The following is a 20429-nucleotide window of genomic DNA, read 5'->3' on the forward strand; positions in this document are numbered from 1 at the left end:
ACCTTGTATTCCCTTTGTATTGGGCACTGTATTTGCTTTCCCAAGTTTGATGACTCTTTACCTCTACTGCCTGCTTGACATTTTGCTTTTTCAAGGTTACATTCATCGCTTACTCCTACCAATTCTATCTTGATGCTCAATACAGATGTGGAGTCCTAAATCTCAGAACGTTGCTAATTCCTAGACTCTGCAATGTTGAACTTTGCTTTCTTGTCAGAGCACTGGCATCATCTTCTCTAGGTGTCCTTGTCATTGACTGTCACTTGAGGGGCCCTGCTTCCTAAATAACACAAATTTTCATCTACCTAGACTTCCTCATACCATCTTGGATTGGTTACATACATATGTAACTATGTAGCTATTAAATATATAAGAAGCTGAGGAAAATTGTGAGCAGAAATGTATTAATTCTTTACAGGTTTTTATTTCATGATCTGAGATCAATGCTTTAAAGATAAATTTTGATTTTCAGGGTAGAAGGGGTAAAAAATGTCTTTTGATTCAACCTTACTTTTTCCAAATGAAAAGTTTTAAAATTGACCTAAAAAAACCACACGATTATGAAGGAAATGTTTCAATGCAATTGTCATCTTTCATGTAAGAAACAGTTACTTAAAATGGAAATTCCATCTTTTTATCAGCTTTAGATAAATGCTGATTGCTTAATCTGCCAATGAGCAAAGGCATTTAGATGGAATGCTCCAAGTTACAGAAACATGGAGGTTGTTAGGTCATCTCAATTATTTATATTCAGATTCAACTTGCAGCTTAGTACATCAAGGAAGATTAATAGGTAGGTAAAGTGAAGAAATACAGTGCCATTCTGTTATTCATGCCACATACTCCATGTCCTTTTACTATTCATTAAATCAATCATATACAAATGTAAGGAATGTTGTGCTTATGACTTCATTATATACCCTGAAACATCTTATGCAAATATTTCTGCCATATTTGATTATAATACAGACCCCAAAATATTTCTTCTGTGGTAAAGATAAGAATAAAAGTAGCAATTATGTGAATAAATTTTGTGAAATGTTATACATTTTCAGCCGAATACCAAGAAGTTATGTAAAGCCCCTGGTAAATATATATTTGTCCTTGCTGTCACAAAACAGCATGGAAAACAAGGAATTTTAACAAGAATTTGAAGGAAGACTTAGGAACTAGAACAATCAAAGAAACACCAAATTAAAATGAAATTAAAGTTTGAATATGACTTTTGTACTGACAAAGATGTGAGATGTGATCAGTAAGACATTCACTGTCTTCTTGATTTTGTCAATTCCCTAACTTCTGTGAGGAAACAGAGGTACTGACTTCATTACCAAATCCTGAGTGCCTGGTATAAAATTCAGAGTAATGTGTACAACATACTCATGAGTAAAATTGATCAAAGAAAGGATAATTCATTATTTTGTTACTTTTTATACCTTTGATGTTTTAGTGGCACATGAAATAAAACCACCTTCTTCAAAATGCCTTTATTGATTAAAAAATGGCAAGTTAGTTTGACACTGGAACTTAAACACTTAAAGACTCACCTCCCTTATAAACATTATCCCTTCTTTTGCAAAAGAGAATGGGAACTACTCCTCTAACTCACTAAACTTTCACTATTTAATCAAAAGCATTTCTAAGTTTTTGTCTTTTAAGGTATTTTTCTAACAAAGAATTGAGACTAGCCTAATTGTATTTGCTAAGTGATTAGATATCTTGATAATAAAATACAAGTAGGTAAATAAAAAAAGCTCCCCAGAATATATTTGGGAAAATGAGAAGGCCTAGTGATTAGAACACAGATGCAGCATGATTAAAATAAATTAACACACACATTTATTCAATCAGGCAGTCACTCCATCAGGATGAGCCCCTACTTTGTTTGCATCAGGCACTGAACTAGGTCCAGGGCCTTCAAGAATGACAAAACCTGCTTCTTGCCTCAAAAGAGCTTACAATCTATTGAGAAAGGGGTGTGAAGACAAACAAAAGTCCCAGAGTTAAACTTTAAATAAAAGGTGCACACATGTAAAATGTCTGGAGGACTCAGCAAATTCATGGGAAAGGTACATAAGTCCTGAAAATCATAGCACGAGTAGGAATATGCCAGACATTCAAACAGGGGTAAGTGGTTCAGACAATGGGAACATCCTGCGCTGAAATGAGGAGGTGCATCTGTACTGCTGACTCAGCCAGGGTGAGATGGAGAGATGGGTGGCTTAAAAGAGCAGGGAGCAGGCAAATATGAGGCTGGAGAAGTAGCAGGAGCCAGATCATGGAAGGCCTTGCAGGCTTGACAAATGAGCTAAAATTTCAATGACAAGGAGTCATCAGTATGTTTTGGTAAGCTCATGGTAGGAAAACGGTAAGTGTAGGAGAGATGTTAGGAGTGGGAATTCAGTGAGGAGACTATTGCAACAGCCAGGGGAGAGACCATGGGGTCCATGGGGTCCTTAACCAAGGCATAGCTCTGGGGGTGGAAAGAAGAATGTAGTTAAGCAAGATATTGATACAGTAGATTTGACAGTGTTTGATGATCGTTGGATGGATATGAAGAGAGGAGAAAGGAAATGGAGAGAGCAGTAAGTCTCGAAGAGTTTAAATTTCCAAAAACGGTAATCTCCCTAAAGTAATTCGAATGAAAGAGCCAACCAACAGTCATTATTGATTTGTGTTGCAAATTTACATTGTCAAGGAATATATGTGATATTATATAACAACATAAGAAAAAATGGTATTTGTAAAATACCAAACGGATTACAGGTCCATTAGCATTAAGATGCATGACATAATGGGAGCACTGGGAAGGAGTCCCAGGATATAGCTGAACTTAAAATTTACCTTGAGGTGTTTCTACTTGATTTCATTCTGTTGAATTGAGATTGTTGCAAACTCAATAAGTCAATAATAAATGTAACCATTGTCAAACGCTGATGGATTCAAAAAAGTGAATTCCCACCCTATAGTTAACGGTGCCTGAGGAAAGTAGATGCCTGGTCAGAGGATGGGGAGAAATGCCTTCTGATCACGTGGTAAAGGACAGTGATGATGTTCACTGAAGGGGGCCTCCCCACTCCCAGGGGCATGGAAATATGTGAATAATTAATAAAGAATGCACAGTAGGGAAAGGGTTTTATAATAAGGGCTCATGTCTAGGGAGGCATTTAGAGTACTACCTGGATGGCAGTGTGTGGGCATGGGGGAAAGAGCGAGAAAGGTGATATGAGTTAAAAAAAAAAACCTTATGTGTGAAGGAAGAGGGTCACACTTCCTTTCTTCCTTCCTTCTTAGTGAGATCAGGTTTGGATGTATTGTGTGACTTGGTTCCCTGGTTGGGTTTATACCAAATGAAGATAAGAATTTTACTGAGCCACTAGCATTAATATCTTTAATATGATGTTCCCAGACCATAGAAGAAGGAACTACAATTATGGCAGAAATGGTCTTGTATTCAGTAGTCATTTAAAAGATAAACACTTAGCCTAGGTGCTAACTCAACCAGGAAAATTTTTATGAATCCAATTCATTGTTTCTTTTTATAGCTTAAACATAAAGAAATAATGTGAAAATCTAAGCACTGTGATCTTACATAGTGACAAATGACTATGATACTGATAATAGGTCTTGCTCCAAGTACTAGGGACTTTGCTGATAATCCCATTTCTTAATGGGACCATAGGGAGAAAAAAGAACAAGGGATATATAAACACTGAGATCTCATGAACTGACTAAAGGGAATGTTGCCAACTCTACAATGCCAGGCTATAATTATTTTCTTTTCTAACTAGAATCCTCTTAACTTCCTTACTCCATTCATGGCGGAAATATATATATATATATATATATATATACACACACACACATATACTTTCTAAATTTTCTAATATTTTCTAAATTTTCTAAAATTTCTTTAAATAATTAATTTCTTTTCCTAAACATTTAATAACTGGGAAAATGCTTACAATCTAATCTTAAGTGGAAAAGAAAAAGAATACTCATACAAGGCATAAATATACCAATATTTTTAAACAGATCTCATACTGGTTTTATTTTATAATAATCATGCACTATTTTATAATTAATAATTAATTTATATAATAAAATATTTTATATATAATCATTTATATTATTATATAATGTTATCTAATGAAATATTTTAAAAGATATTATCAGTTTTCCTTTTGGAAAATTGTAAAAAAGTCATCAATCTGCATCCATTTTAAAAGAAATCTTTATTTGAATGGCAAACTTTATGTCTACTTCTAAAATATTTTGTATTCCATGCTCTATTTATAAATATAATAAAATAAATAGCTGGCACACATTTTTAGATAAGAACTATTCAAAAAGTGCTCATACAAGGAAATGTATCTTCATTTTAAAAATGAAGTCATTCTTTTTAAAAATGTTCTCATGTAAGTCTTCTGGTGGTTTTCATATTTTGCAGTAACTCAAATAAAGATATATAAATAAAGAGGTAATTATCCCTTATACTCTTTTCTTTTTCTTATTTAAGATCTATTTGAAAAGTATTTCATGACTATAACAAAGAGAAGAGTGTTGGCATTAAAAATTCTTCTAAAGATTTCAAAATCTATGGTCTATACACAATGCCCAGAATTATCAATAAATAGTCTAATCATTTTCTCATCAGTGCATTTTTGTTCTATCACTTATCCACTCCCACTAAATCACTTGTCAGTTCAGAAGAAGGGCAGGATTGAGGACTGGACTCATGGCTAGAAAGAAAAAACCTAAACCTGCATTCATCCTAACACCCCGTCTTTTTTTTTTTTTTCTTTTTAGTGTGCATATACTTTTTATTGAGAAGAATATGTTTAGGAAAGCCAAGAAAAGAGTCCAAACACTTGGTTGACTTTGAGGTCCTCATCTTGTCTAGTGGCCTGTGTGCTCCATAATTGTAAATACTGGGACTTGGAGTAATTATGTGGCTAATGGGGGAAGGTAAAAATAACGACTAAGAGTTCAAATTTGGATAACAGAAAGACTCAGGTTCAATTTAAAATTCTGAGATTTACTGTGTGACATTGGAATGTTAGTTAACCACTTGAGGTCTTATATTTCTATCTGTAAAATGGGAATAATAATAGTACCAACTCAGTGAGTTGTTCTGAGGATTAAATGGAATGATGCATGCAAAGCATTTAGCATTAGTGTAGACACATAGCTGGGTTTTTTGTTGTTGTTATTTCAGAAAATGAATTTTATTTATTTATAAAAATTATAAATTTTAATAAATTGCAGATTATTCTTTCCTAGTATACAGAAATATAACTGATTTTTGTCTTTTTTGATCCATTTTATGAAGGTTAATTCTTTCCAAGAGCCCCTACCTTCCTAGATATGAAATTAATATATCTTCCTTCGTATTTATCTCTTTCAATAGTCTATTTAACTTACTAGAAGTTTCAAGGGATGACATGTAGAGTCACATAGGAATCTTATTGAAATACACACAGTACCCAAGTAAGGCTGGATATAATTTTTGTGATTCTGATATATAAAAGGGCACACTAATCCTTGGACGAATCAGTGGAAGACTTAGAGTATGAAAATATTAAGATTGCCATGATACCTATTGATTTACTTTTCCTAAAACCGTTCAGTAATGGTTCTGAATAACAAATAACAATATCCATCTTGAAATTAAGGAAGGGTAAAGAGAGTTAGAAAGCATATATGGAAGAAATATATACATCATTAAAATAACAATTTAAAAGGAAGTATATGTCTTAATTTTAAAAAATAACATTGTCTATTAGGTTCCAAAAGTTTGATTCACCATCTTCAAACTGGGAATGAAATATAATATTTGTAATTTATTCTTGGTTGTATTTTATTTTTAATCTGGATGTACTTCAGAAAAAAAAATCTTCATTTTTAAGTTATTTATGTATTTTCCTCCCAATAAAGTTTCTCAAATATATCTTAAGGTAAAACTAAAATACTAGAACTAGTCAACTATCTCTTTTTATGCACAGGAGTAAAATTCCCCTCATACTATTTCCTTAAAACAATAATGTGGATATAAGATATTTTCAAATTCTAGTAGGTTATTTTTCTCACTAAAAGAAAATAAATGTCTTTTTTTTTTTTTTCCTTTCCATTAGAAGGTTGGTGCCTAGAGGGTAACTATGATTTCTTCACAGTCTCTATGAAGACACTCAATTTGTATTACTAAATCTTTTAAGGGAAGAAAAACACAAAAATTTCCTTTATTTTGCTACAACATTAAAAACATACTTTGAAGCCCCATTGAAGCAGTTAATGGAAACATTACAATCATAATAGAAAAAGCTTTTCCACACATCAGGATAGAGGATGTTTCTGCTTATAAAATTTCCATTTAGAATGACTTTTTTTCTTTTTTTTCTTTTTTTTGCCGTAGGCGGGCCTCTCACCGCTGCGGCCTCTCCCGTCGCGGAGCACAGGCTCTGGACGCACAGGCTCAGCGGCCATGGCTCACGGGCCCAGCCGCTTCGCGGCATGTAGGATCCCCCCGGACCGGGGCACGAACCTGTGTCCCCTGCATCGGCAGGCAGACTCTCAACCACTGCGCCACCAGGGAAGCCTTAGAATGACACTTTTTAATGACCTAGGAAATGTAAATATTGCCAAAGTGCTGGGCTATTTACTAAATTGTAGCAGTAACTTTGTCTATAGAAAATAGATTGAATGAGAATATATCAGACATTTATAATTTGTTAAATAGTACAGTATAAACTTACCTGGTCCTATAAGGTGGCCAATAGCTACATCTGGCTACTGAGAACTTGAAATGTGACTAGTCTGAACTAATAAGTGAAGTGTCAAATGCACACCAACTTTCAAAGACTTAACAGAAAAAAAGAATGTAATATATTTCAGTCATAATTGTTATAGTTATTGTTTAAACAATGGCATTTTTGATACAATGGGTTAAATAAAATAAATTAATACTATTGAAATTTACCTTTTGGTGTATGTTTTTTAACATAACTATTAGAAAATTTTAAATTATGTATGTACATTGCATTAGATTTTCATTGGCAGAACTGGTATAAACAACTAAAGTTACATAAAATGTACCCTTCTTTTACAGTTTAAACATTAGTCTAGTTTCTAGGTTCAAAACCAAGACTTGAAAATAACAAGTGTGATTATTGGTGAATTCTGAACCTTAAAGAGTAAACTCAAGGGAAATTTTAGTGGGATGTAAGTCATTTATATGACATCAGATATCAGAAACCAACATGGTGAAGAGTAATCATATACTGGTAGTTAAGAAGGATAACTTTCAGGTTAATGTCTTCTTTTCAGTCTTTAGTTTATCCTACATATAGCAGTAATTAATTTTAGAGAAATCCCCTACATTGTAGTTTTCTGACAATAGTTGTAATGTTTTTTGAGATACTTGGATAAAAGTTAAATTTGCCACATAAAATTGATTTAGAAAATTGTTAATCGAATTATTGGCAATAGTACTTTTTTTTTTTGGCAATAGTACTTCTGATATCATGCCTTTAATGTTAATAACTAAACCGAAGTTTGGATCCAGAGGACTCAATAATTTATGCAATATTACTTAGAAACACACAAACTGATCTTTAAGTGGGTATTCATACCGTCATAAATCCATCCAGCAAACCTGAGTCGGGTTTCGGAGGTGCCTGCAACCGTTCCATAGACCACTTTTCAATGATGGAGGAGACTTGTGTATTTTCTGTATTTAATATTCTGAACCCTGTCATGTTAACGCCACTGTATCGGTAGGGCTCTACGTCAAGAGCGAAGAGGTCCTAAAAGACAAATTTCTTTGTGTTAGTATCAAGAGAGAATATTCATAGGCAAGTATAATTGAAATAATCATGTATTCCTGCTTGCTTTAGGTTACTTAACACCACTGTGTCTCACTGTGACACACATCACTGTGTGATGTTCCAACATCACAAATCACCAAGATTCAAATACACTATCCTCATGTTTTGCCAATGCAAATATATATACACTCTACATAAACAAGTACATATATATATTATTCCAGCTCCACCAGTGGAACAACAGGCTTTTCTACAACCTACCTTTAAGGTTTGCATAAGCTTTCTTCTCTATGTTAGGGATAGCTTGCCCTTAAATTTTATGTGTTACTCTTTTATATTTAACTGATTATAGGTGTTTTCCCATGTCTTGCTTCCTTGACTGGTTATTGCCATTTTTGTGTTATTTTGCTTTGTCTTTTTTCTTATTTTTTTAAGAAACAGATCATGAAATATAGCTTCTAACTAATGAAAATTATATCAAAGCTGAGGAAAAAAGTTAACAAAACTGGCCTTATTGGTTACAAGAACTCTTGTAGTTCTTTTGTCTTATACCCTATCTAGCAACTCCCCCATAAGGAACACTTCAGATTTTGGTTGCCCCTTCTACTCTATATATAGTGAGTGCTCTGGATTTGCCCAGGAGATAGGAGGCCAAAGCTGTCAGGGCAGTCGGATGTCACTATGAGAACATGCAGCATGTGGGACTTTTGCCCCCATTGAGTTGGCATTAGCTATTCCTTAGATCTTACAGACAACATTGAGAACTACTGAGAGCCAGGGCAAGATCAATGCCATTGGTCCTGGGCACAGCTTGCTCATACAGCTGTACCAACTAGATTATAGAAGCAAAATTCAGTGAAGAGAAGCTGACGTTGGCCTGAGCTCTATTCTGTGCTGTGAAAAATATAAGGAACTTTTAGGTTTTTAGTTTTCAACATTTGCAATCTAGCCAAGGAGATTCTCTCTCTCTCTCTCTGGCTATATATATATATATATATATATATATATATATATATAAAATGCAGTGCAATATATGCTAAGGGGCAAAAGAGTACAAGTGATAAGTGCAAAGAGTCAGAAGCAAGACAAATGATTTTCAATTTTTATGGTAAAGAACAACTTCACAGAGCAGATGGGATCTGAGCTGCCATTAAAGAATGGCCATGCTCTTGATAGTCAAAAGACAAAAGGAGACCAAAATGTCAGTAGAGATACAAAAATTAGAAAATATAAAGTCTACTCAGGAGACTGACCTAAATCAGTTTGGCTATCAGAGAATTCATGAAGGAGAACAGCGGCAAAAGAAAATAGGGAAGTTAGGTTAGAATCAAACTGAAAAGGACCTTCAATTATAGGCTAGATGAGTCCTACATATACTAAACTAGTTTTTTTTTCCATTTTTTTCCTTATTAAGAGATGCTTTCGATTTCCCTAAAAATCTTATGATTATGGTAGAACTGAGTTTCAACAGCATTGAAATATAATTTGCTGACGAGTGAAGGCTTCCACTCACTCTCCACCAGCCCATCACTAAGTTTCTCACAGACTGCAAAAAAGTTGCCTGGTGGGAAGTGATACAGATATACAGCAGAGTTAGCCTTAGTATTTACCAGTAAAATACAACCTACTGTGTGAAGCATCTTCACTGAAGAAGAGTTGTTTTTACAAGAAGCTATTGTGATCAATTTAGGTTTAAAATTTAGTAATTTAGACCAATTACTAAATTTTAGTAATTTAATCTGGTAACTTCAAGACTCCTAAAAGCAAAGAGATCAATTGGAAAACTTTTGAGTTAACAAAGAGAGAGCATTGGTTAGACTGGTCATTGTGGGAAAGGAGAAGATGCATACTACAGACACTATGGAGAAAAAAATCAGTGGCATTTTGTTGGGGATACAGGAGTTAGAGACAGTGGAAGTTTTGAAGGAAGAGTCAGAAGATGAGTCACTTCAGAGGACAATACATTAAGGTTTAAATAACTTGAAATTATCTTAACGCCACAACGATTAGAAAACGTTCTGCAATGCAGCGATATACAACAATTCAGGAATATTACAGATAGACATTTAGATCTCATTTGAACAAAGGTCATAATTGAAGCTCTAAGTACATACCAGTTCTGAAGAAAATAATTGAAGAGGAAAAAAGAAAATAAGATACATGCCCAAACTTGGAGATACTCTCATATTGGGGGGATGGGCAGGAAATAGTGACAGAGACAGATAGCTGTTTCACAGTGGAAGGAAAACTAGGATAATATATTGGTAAAGAAATAGAGCTAAGGGTAAGTAGGTTTGATAAAAAAAAAGAATGTCAGATTTTCATGCATATTGAGAAAAAACTGTAGTGGTTACGTAAAGACAAAAGATAAGGGTAACATTCAATTTGCTAACTGCAAATTAAATCATATTTACTTAAAAAATCCAACTTAACATATGCAAAAACAGAATAGGAAATTTAATCTACTAAAGGAGCAGCTTCAATAAACCTGATTTCGGTTAAGTCAATAGAGCTAACAACATAAGAATTTGTGCTTTTCTAAAACATTGATTTCTCAGCAAACTAATTTTAAAATCCATTATGTTCTGAAAGTCCTCTAAGCAATATAAAAATAAGACATTATTTTGAATTAATATCTGAAATGATATTATTTCAAAATCATCAGCTTCCCACCAAGAATCATTAGTTCTCTATGATGATAATTCCTCTTGGGTTTTATCAAAATAAAATAAATCATAACTTTAAAAGTGCCAGTATTATATTACTTCTTCCCACTCAAAAACCCATTTTTCATCCTGAAATTCATTATAAGAAAATTTAGAGCATTATCTTTATGTTTTAATAAATTACTTACCAGTGTGGTAAAGATGTAATGATAATATTCTGTCATCATTCCCATAGCTAATGCCTAAGAAGTAAAAAATAAAAATATTAATATTGAAGGTACACATTAGATGAAATACATTATGTCAATAAGACAAGTGAGATGAAAATAGCAGAATGTAATGAAGAATCAGCCTATAGTATTCAGGTTACATTAAAATTGGGTTAAACTAAATCTTTTTTCCATAGTTAAAGAAGATTAGTGGTTACAAAGGAATTTCTGAACCAATTCTCTTGATAGAAAAGCTATTAATTGAATGTTTGCGATCGTAAAGCTTATGTTTTACATATTAAAAGAGGCATTAAATTTGAAACAAAACCTCAAATGAGCAAATCTTAGTTCATTATATTTGTAATATCTTCACTACAAATTCCATAATAAGGAACACCATCTTATTTTGTTGTAAAGTATTACTCAATTAGGAAAACAGTGCTCCAAAGTACAATACCAACAGGAATTTTTTTTAGCATTTTAGAGACGTTGTTCTTAGTATTAATGAAGCAAATGTAAATCACCACTGTACAGATAAAGGCAAGTTTATTTTTTATTAATGAACAATTGAAATTTACTATGTTTTATTTCACACTTCTAAAGTCCTCATCAATTTTAGACTATCAGTCTTAAAACAAGGACTTTTGGGTTAGAACTCCCAGTCATAAGAAGTGTCAACTTCCTCTCTGAAAATACAGAATCCTTTAGAAATAGCTATTTATCAGTGAACAGTAGCTGGTGATGATAATTGAAAAATGATGCATTTTTGAGCTGAATGAAGAGCTCTTAGTAGGAAACAAGTATTCTCAGGTGCATCTAATATTCTTCCACAAACTACTAACTACTCAAATTGGTTTACTAAGTAGCTGCCCCAGCTACATCCTTTGTATTCCATACCCATAGGTAGGTATTAACCAATTAGCTATAATAAAATTTGTATTTCCACAGCATTAGCTGTTCAGTAAGAAAAGATAGATGTTTGTGAAAAATTTTGGGATATATGAAATGTATTTTTTTTACAGGGAGAAACATTTGTTAATGATAGGTAGCATCAAAGAACTGAGCAGAGGAAAGGAACTTAGGAATTGTGATACTGTAATTTATAATAAGAAATATGTATTTGGTCTTCATCCCATTTCTGGCACAAAACTCCAGATACTCTTAGAATTTCCCAAACAATATAAGCAATGGGAACATCTTTGTTATAATATTTGGTTTCTTTTCTTCACTTCCTGAAATTGCTTCAGAGCCATAAAGGTGAAATGGGTGTCTTGTTATTCTTAGCAAGCCCCTTTCAACCACAACTGAGTTTATGTCAAATGAGGTGACTTTGGAAAATCCCCTAAGATGGGAGAGTGGGTGCTGGTTGCCAGGGGAAAGCAATCTCATGATTGGAAGGTTGAAACTTTCAGTTCTACCCCGGTGACCTCCTGGGAAGGAAGAGGGGCTGGAGACTGAGTTCAATCGCCATGGCCAATGATTTAATCAATCATGCCTATGAACTGAAGCCACCAGAAAAACCCAAAAGGAGAGGATCTGGAGAGCTTCCAGGTTGGTGAACATGTGGAGGTGCGAGGAGAGTGGCATACTCAGAAGGGTCGAGGAAGCTCCTTGCCCTTTCCCTGTATCTTGCCCTATGCATCTCTTCCAATCTGGCTGTTACTGAGTTACATCCTTTCATAATAAACCGGGAATCTAGTACGTAAAATGTTTCTCTAAGTTCTGTGAGTTGCTCTAGCAAATTAATCGAACCTAAGGAGGGGGTTGTAGGAACCTCCAATCTATAGCCGGTGGGTCAGAAGCACAAGTGATTACCTGGACTTGTGGTTCATGTCCGAAGTGGGGGAGGTGGGGAAACAGTCTTGTAGGACTAAGCCCTTAACCTGCAGAATCGGATGCTACCTCTGGATAGATGCTGTGAGAACTGAATTGGGTTGTAGGACAATGTGCTGGCATCAGAGCACTGCTTGTGGTATGGGGAACACCCCCCCACACACACAACTGAATTGGATGTACAACTTTTAGGAAACAAATAATATTTCCTGAATGGATAAAAATTACATGAGCCAATAACTCTCTGATAAATTTACATTTAAGCAAAATAAGAGAAAATTTTTCTTATTAAATAAAAATTTACAAGATTATCTTTGTAGAAGGTATTCATTGTTCCTGATGGATATGTGTTAAAGGTCTCGCAACTTCAGAACTACTCAATGAGAGTTCAGCATTACCCTTGTCGATATTTGTTACTTTACCAACTCAACAGGCATAGAAATATCGATTGGGATAAATGAAAGAAACAGCGATTCAGATGTATAACTATAAATAACACTTACATAATGCCTAAAAAGTGCTGGATACTATTCTAAGCACACTGCACATCTTAATCAATTTAGGCCTCATTAAAAATCCTATGACGTAGGTCCTGTTATTATACTTATTTTACAGGTGAAGAAACTAAGACATAATAAGAATGAATAAATTAGTCAACAAATTGAGACAGTGAGTGAAAATAAACTCCAGGTCTCTAACTCTTGGAGCTTGGATATAGAGCATAATCTATGCCTTTTATAAAGTGGCATATTTTATATTCCCAAAGATACAGATCCATTTAGGATCTATACATTCTAAAATTTTGGCTGTTTCCTCCTTGATAATTCGAAAACCTGGGAATCTCAGCCCAATCCTGGAAATTGTGTTTTGGAGGCGAGGGTGGGAGGTGGTTAAGAAAATGGTGTTCTGCACCAGCCCCAGGTTTCTTCTTCATTACGTTGAAAAGAAACCTTTAAGGGATAACTGAGGACTGTGTGAGCATTTCACTGACCTCCCTTCAGTCTTTGATTCTGAAAACAAGAGTCAGTATGGACTACGAACTTAGATCTAAGTAGAAAAGTTTAGTTATTTTTGATGGAGTACCTATACTCTAACATGAACAAAAGTGAACAACGGGGATACCCTCTTGAAAGGTGAGTTAATAATTTCCAATGGGAATTAAAAAAGAACTTGTTCTGGACCTTCTTTTAATTATAGCATTTATGTCTTGCTACTAGTGCTTCTGAATTATTATCTTCTTGTGTATAAATAAGAGTGGCCACAAAAGAAAATTGCTTGTGCCTCGTCACCCCTCCTGGAAAGAAATACCACAGAATAATTTTTTCCAAAATCAAAATATTGTTAGAATTTCCCAACATTTAACTGATGTAGTGTTAACAATGCCATACGACAAATTAACACATGCAGTTATCCAGGCATATAATTTGCAACCAGTTTATCCTTCAGGTTATATCTGGACGTTACATTGCTTAAGGTTAACAATTGGAGGGGTTAGACTTTATACGTATTTCTTAAAATTTTATTATATTTTACTTCTTGCTGCTGTAGCAGTTTCTTTGTATCTGCTTTTATATTTTTCCAGGCTAAAAATTTGATCTCACACTCTCTGATATGAACTTTAAAGTTCTTGGTTGCTATTTTTTTCTGTGATAGAATGTCTTCGTGAGACTTTACTCCACAGCATCCTGGCCCTGCCATGGAGGATTCTCTCTGACAAATCTGAGTACAGGTGGAATCTTTTGCTATTAAGACATGTATGCCAATGAGTGCCCTTAATTTGCCTCAGCGGAAATCTAGCCAAACCCAGGCTTCACTCACTTTTAAAGCTCTCAGGCAGGAAAACTTCAGATTCATGGTTGCTCGCTATTTAGTAAGAGCTCAGTCAGTTTAAATGAAACAAACAAACATCTCTTTTTCTTGATACTCTAATATTTGTTCTTGGATTAAGCCAGACAAGCTGAAAGCCCATTTGTGTCTTATCTTCAAATCTTGTACCATTTCTTTGGAGTGTCATCATTAGCCAACATTGAGGAATCTCAGAAAAATTTCATAAATCATAAAATGGAGTCCTATTAAAGGTACTGCTGCAGTTACAAAAAAAGAAGCTATTTACTTTCTTTTTGAATTGGTCTCTAGAGTAGCTAAGATCCAAATATGAGATAAATGCTCTCTGGGACAAGGTAAGTTGTCCCACCATATGTGGTCTGCCAGTGTTACAGGATCAAAAAGCATGCATTCTGTGCAATAGTGTTACTCTGACTTCAACTTAACTTTCATATTCTCATTTCCCCTCCGTTCTGATTTTTCACCTACAAATCTTGTTAAAATTATATAATTTTACTGTTGTACATATTTTAGATACTACTTTAATTCTGTTTTCATTTTGCAAATAGCAGGTTACACATCAGAAAACAAGTATGAAATAAGGGATATATCAACTAGAAGCCAGAATGGAAATTCTATTATTAAAGGTGATGGATACCCTCACCTTTCAAACAGCAAAATAAGTCAGAGTTAGTTACTCTAGAGACAAGACAACTGATCACCTATATACTTGTTGGAGGCCTAGAGAAAGCCTACCAAAAGCCTATTATTTGTCACTGACAAATAGTACAGCGATACTCACTCCAGGCATAAAGGAAAGGTATCCTTTCCAAGTCTGTGTATTCTAAATGTGACCAAGAATTGTTTGGTATTAAATGAAAAACAAATCCCTATTCTAGATTCCAGTGCTTACTTTATTGCATCATTTTGTTCCCAAAAAACCCCAACCAAACAACAACAACCACCCTTATATTCTTTATTACTCAAATATAACACTAGAGCAATTTTCCAAATCCAATTAAATATTTTACTGTAGTGAAACCAACATCCATATTGGAAGATTGGATAAACATCTGCTTAATAAACTAACCATGTTATAACAGACATTTACTGTTGGTAGTTATATTTTATGAGATATAATTTGACATCTGAATCTGCATAACTCTCTAGTAGAGATATTTTATCCTACATTTGAGAGGTTTCAAGACAGGTGGCTAATCTCCAGTCAGGCAGTGTGTATAGAAGAGCTTAAAAAACAAAGTCCAAAGACTTGTGTTCAAATTCAGGCTCTACTACATAGTACAGCCTTGTACTAGCTATTTAACCCCTTACATCAATCCCCTCATATATAAGATATGAGCTAATAATAATTGCTTTCCAGTGTGCTGTTAGGCCTGAATAGTGCTGAAGTAACAGTAAGAGGTTTTACTGCTATGAATTGTTTCATTTGATTGATTTAGAATTATCTTTTTAGGTAGGCAATGCTTATTCTGAAATGAATACTTCCTAACATCACTAAGAGAAATATAAATCCCTCTGCTATTTCCTTGATCAATGATGGACATTGATCAAGCTACTTAATCTTTCTGAGACTCAGTTTCTTTGTCTGTAAAGTGGAGCTAGTCCCTACTTCATTTGGTTATGGTGATAATTAAATAAGATCAAATGTGTAAGGCATCTCAGTGTACATGACAGGTAAAGAACAATTTTTTTTTCTCTTTTTCTTACTAGTTGATTTTAATGGTTGAGCTGCTTAATTGTTGATTTGAAGTTTATTCCCTCATTTCAGCACAAAACAGAAATATCTACTTCATTGATCAATATTCACATTAACAAACGGCATTTTAGCCATTTGAAAGGAACCTCGGAAATTCAATGTGCTTTAAAGATCATCAATATTTATATTACTTTTCTTTTAAGACAATTAATTAAAGTACTTAGACTTTTTATCAGAAAATCACATCAAGGTGACTTCTCTGGCTTTTTTTTTTTTTAAACTGTGTAACAATAACACCTTGATTTAAAAAACAAAAAAAACAGGGGACTTCTCTGGCGGTCCAGTGGTTAATACTCCACGCTTCCACTGCAGGGGGCATGGGTTTGATCCCTGGTTGGTGGGGAACTAAGATTCCCACATGCCACACAGTGTAGCCAAAAAATAAATAAATAAATAAACAAGATAAAAAGACAACCCTCAGAATGGGAGAAAATATTTGCAAATGAAGCAACTGACAAAGGATTAATCTCCAAAATATACAAGCAGCCCATGCAGCTTAATATCAAAAAAACAAACAACCCAATCCAAAAATGGGTGGAAGACCTAAATAGACATTTCTCCAAAGAAGATATACAGATTTCCAACAAACACATGAAAGGATGCTCAACATCACTAATCATCAGAGAAATGCAAATCAGAACCACAATGTGGTATCACCTCACACCGGTCAGAATAGCCATCATAAAAGATCTACAAACAATAAATGCTGGAGAGGGTGGATAAAAGGGAACCTTCTTGCACTGTTGTGGGAATGTAAACTGATACAGCCACTATGGAGAACAGTATGGAGGTTCCTTAAAAAAACTAAAAATAGAATTACCATATGACCCAGCAATCCCACTACTGGGCATATACCCTGAGAAAACCATAATTCAAAAAGATACATGCACCACAGTGTTCACTGCAGCACCATTTACAATAGCCAGGACATGGAAGTAACCTAACAGTCCATCAACAGGTGAATGGATAAAGAAGATGTGGCACATATATACAATGGAATATTACTCAGCCATAAAAAGAAACGAAATTGAGCTATTTGTAATGAGGTGGATAGACCTAGAGTCTGTCATACAGAGTGAAGTAAGTCAGAAAGAGAAAGACAAATACCGTATGCTAACACATATATATGGAATCTAAAAAAAGAAAAAGGTTCTGAAGAACCTAGGGGCAAGACAGGAATAAAGACGCAGACGTAGAGAATGGACTTGAAGACACGGCTTGAGGGGGACTGGGAAGGGGAAGTTGGGACCAAGTGAGAGAGTAGCAATGACATGTACACACTACCAAATGTAAAATAGATAGCTAGTGGGAAGCAGCTGCATAGCACAGAGAGATCAGCTCAGTGCTTTGTGACCACCTAGAGGGGTGGGATAGGGAGGGTGGGAGGGAGACGCAAGAGGGAGGAGATATGGGGATCTATGTATATGTATAGCTGATTTACTTTGTTATACAGCAGAAACTAACACAGCATTGTAAAGCACTTATGCTCCAATAAAGATGTAAAAAAAAAATTTCAAACTCAAATTTAATAAAGGAATTAAGAACTTAAATAATTTAAAGATTACCTGTTTCAAAATGCCTGCTGCCATTTCATGGCTACAGTCAAAGATGACATGGAACTCCTTGCCTCTTTTCATTTCTTTTAGTAAGGGTTTTGCATCCTTTGTATCAGCAGGTAGTTGACGGATCTTAAGTCGAAGATTGTATCTTGATGGAGCTTTGATGAGCTCCTGCAAGCGAATGAGACCTTTAATGAAAAAGAAAAAAAATAGAATGTTACAGAAAAAACAGAGTAGTTCATAGAATCACAAAACATACCACAGTGTCTGATTTCCTTGACCATGTACATGTGTATGTCATGACGTGACCATTGAAATGCCTACTTCAGAACTCCCAATCCCCAGTTATTTTTGTTAAAATCACTTCTCAAATTCTTAGGGTATTTCTCAAAGTATGAAAGACATACATGACTGTAAGTTAATGTAAATAATTTAAATAGATAAAATAATTTAAAATAAAAGTTTCCCTCTCTATCCTAATTCTACTCCCAGTGGGTTGTCACTGTTGATGGCTTGAAATATTATCCTTCATATACTTCCTATGTATTTGCACGTATACACATAGAGGGTTTTTTTTTGTATCAATAATTGTTTTGTGACAATGTCTTATAAGTCATTGTAAGTTAGTGATTACTGTTCTAGTTTGTCCAATTAAGTTTTAGTGGACATAATTTAGGTAATTATTCTCTATTATTACAAACTTTGGTTATTGTTTCTTGTTTTTGTTCACAAGTAATGGTATAGTAATTTGGTGTATATGTAAGAGTGATATACTTTTCTTAATAAAAAGACTAAATAGCCAGAAGTATAATTAAATTACTTTAATAAATAAAACTTTCCTTTGTATTGTTTTTATTTGTATCATTCTGTATTTCTTCAGAAATAAATATAACCACAGAAATTACTAATAAAGCAAACATTTTCCTAGAAAAGTAGCTCCTGATTATATGTTTCAAAAATATATCAAATTAATAGGTCCATTTTCAATAGGTCATTAAACTGTTATGCATTTTTAAATAACAGAGACAAATCAATGAATTTATTCCTTTATAGAAACTTTCTAATTAATGAAACCCCTTAAAAACTGATATAAAAGATCCAATATATAAGAGTATGATAAGAAAAGAAGGATCATACAATTCTATTAGCTTGGACAAAATTAAGCAATTTCCTTTCCCCTTCTCCCCTCTTCCTTCTTATTTACCCCTTTTTCCATCTCATCTTTATATTTCTAAAACTCTACTTCTATCTTTCCTGAAAAACTACCTTCATAAATATCACTATGACAAACAATAATAAAGAAAAATATTTGTAAATAACTATCTGGAACTCTCTCTCTCTCTCTCTCTCTCTCTCTCTCTCTCTCTATATATATATATATATATATATATATACACACACATACTCTCTTTATTATATATATATAACTCTATTTGGAAACAGGAATTAAAAGAATCTTACTATGACTAAAAATCTACTGTGTATTAAAATAACATATGAGATATAAAGAATAAAATCTAATTCTAGGAATTTTTTTTTCATTCAGTTTTTAAATAAATAATAGATCCTCTTAGACATGTAATGCTATATACACTTTAATATGTTGCAACATAGTTATAAAATTAACATGACTAATTTTCAGTATTTTTATCCTTGAGACATGCAAGATAAAACATATGTAAATTCATAAATATATAGTATCTTTTGCTTTTAAAATATCGTCCCACCAGACTTCCCTGGTGGCACAGTGGTTAAGAATCCACCTGCCAATGCAGGGGACACGGGTTCGATCCCTGGTCTGGAAAGATCTCATATGCCTTGGAGCAATTAAGCCCATGCACCACAGCTACTGAGCCTGCGCTCTAGAGCCTGCGAGCCACCACTACTGAGCCCATGTGCCACAACTACTGAAGCCCGTGGGCCTAGAGCCCGTGCTCCACACAAGAGAAGCCATGGCAAGCAGAAACTCGTGCACCACAACAAAGAGTAGCCCCCGCTCGCCACAACTAGAGAAAGCCCATGCGCAGCAACGAAGACCCATTGCAGCCAAAAAAATAATAATAAATAAAATTATAAAAAATTAAATGAATTCATTAAATAAAACATTGTCCCATAAAGTTTACTTCATTGTAAGTTGTTTTAAAATTTTGATATATAAAATCCTACAGATAATATTTGCATAAATTACACAGTATAATACTATTAGTAAAATAAATATTACATGTTAATGGATATCAAATATACCCATTAAACATGATACAATTCAGTCTAGGGAATTATGTATATAATGAGTACAGATGTTAACACTGAACTGTACAAAGATGAAAACAAATATTTGAATTTATAACACCTGCTTAATTGTAGCAGCATTTAACATTGGGCTTATAAAATCCTCTAAAACATCTATAAAAAGCTATACATTTCTTTACATATGGGAGTACTCTGTAACTAAATTAGAATAAATTCTTAAAGGGTAGTAACATTGTTTAACGACTTTTTATAAATAAACCTGAATATAATTGCTGTAAGGCAGTGGCTCCCAAACTTTGGAAGGTATGATAGTAACCTGTGAAGCTTGGGTACAATCTAAACAACCTGATAAGAATCTTCAGGTGATAGGACTCCTGCATGTACATGTTTTTTTTTTGGTATGCAGGCCTCTCACTGTTGTGGCCTCTCCCCTTGCGGAGCACAGGCTCCGGACGCGCAGGCTCAGCGGCCATGGCTCACAGGCCCAG

General features: G+C 34.1%; 1 protein-coding gene across 3 annotated transcripts in view; it reads right to left on the minus strand.

Moving 5' to 3' along the window:
- Positions 1-20429, minus strand: part of GRIK2 (glutamate ionotropic receptor kainate type subunit 2) — a 638585-nt gene that overhangs the window by 328239 nt on the left and 289917 nt on the right. For all 3 annotated transcript variants that reach the window (XM_060167216.1, XM_060167215.1, XM_060167217.1), the window contains exons 4-6: positions 17698-17879; positions 10678-10731; positions 7629-7802 (exon numbers count right to left, since the gene is read on the minus strand). In XM_060167216.1, coding sequence (XP_060023199.1) covers positions 7629-7802; positions 10678-10731; positions 17698-17879 — 410 coding nt within the window. The remainder of the gene's footprint in view (positions 1-7628; positions 7803-10677; positions 10732-17697; positions 17880-20429) is intronic.

The sequence above is a fragment of the Lagenorhynchus albirostris genome, chromosome 12 (assembly GCF_949774975.1).
Source record: "Lagenorhynchus albirostris chromosome 12, mLagAlb1.1, whole genome shotgun sequence".
In the NCBI taxonomy this organism is placed as follows: domain Eukaryota; kingdom Metazoa; phylum Chordata; class Mammalia; order Artiodactyla; family Delphinidae; genus Lagenorhynchus; species Lagenorhynchus albirostris.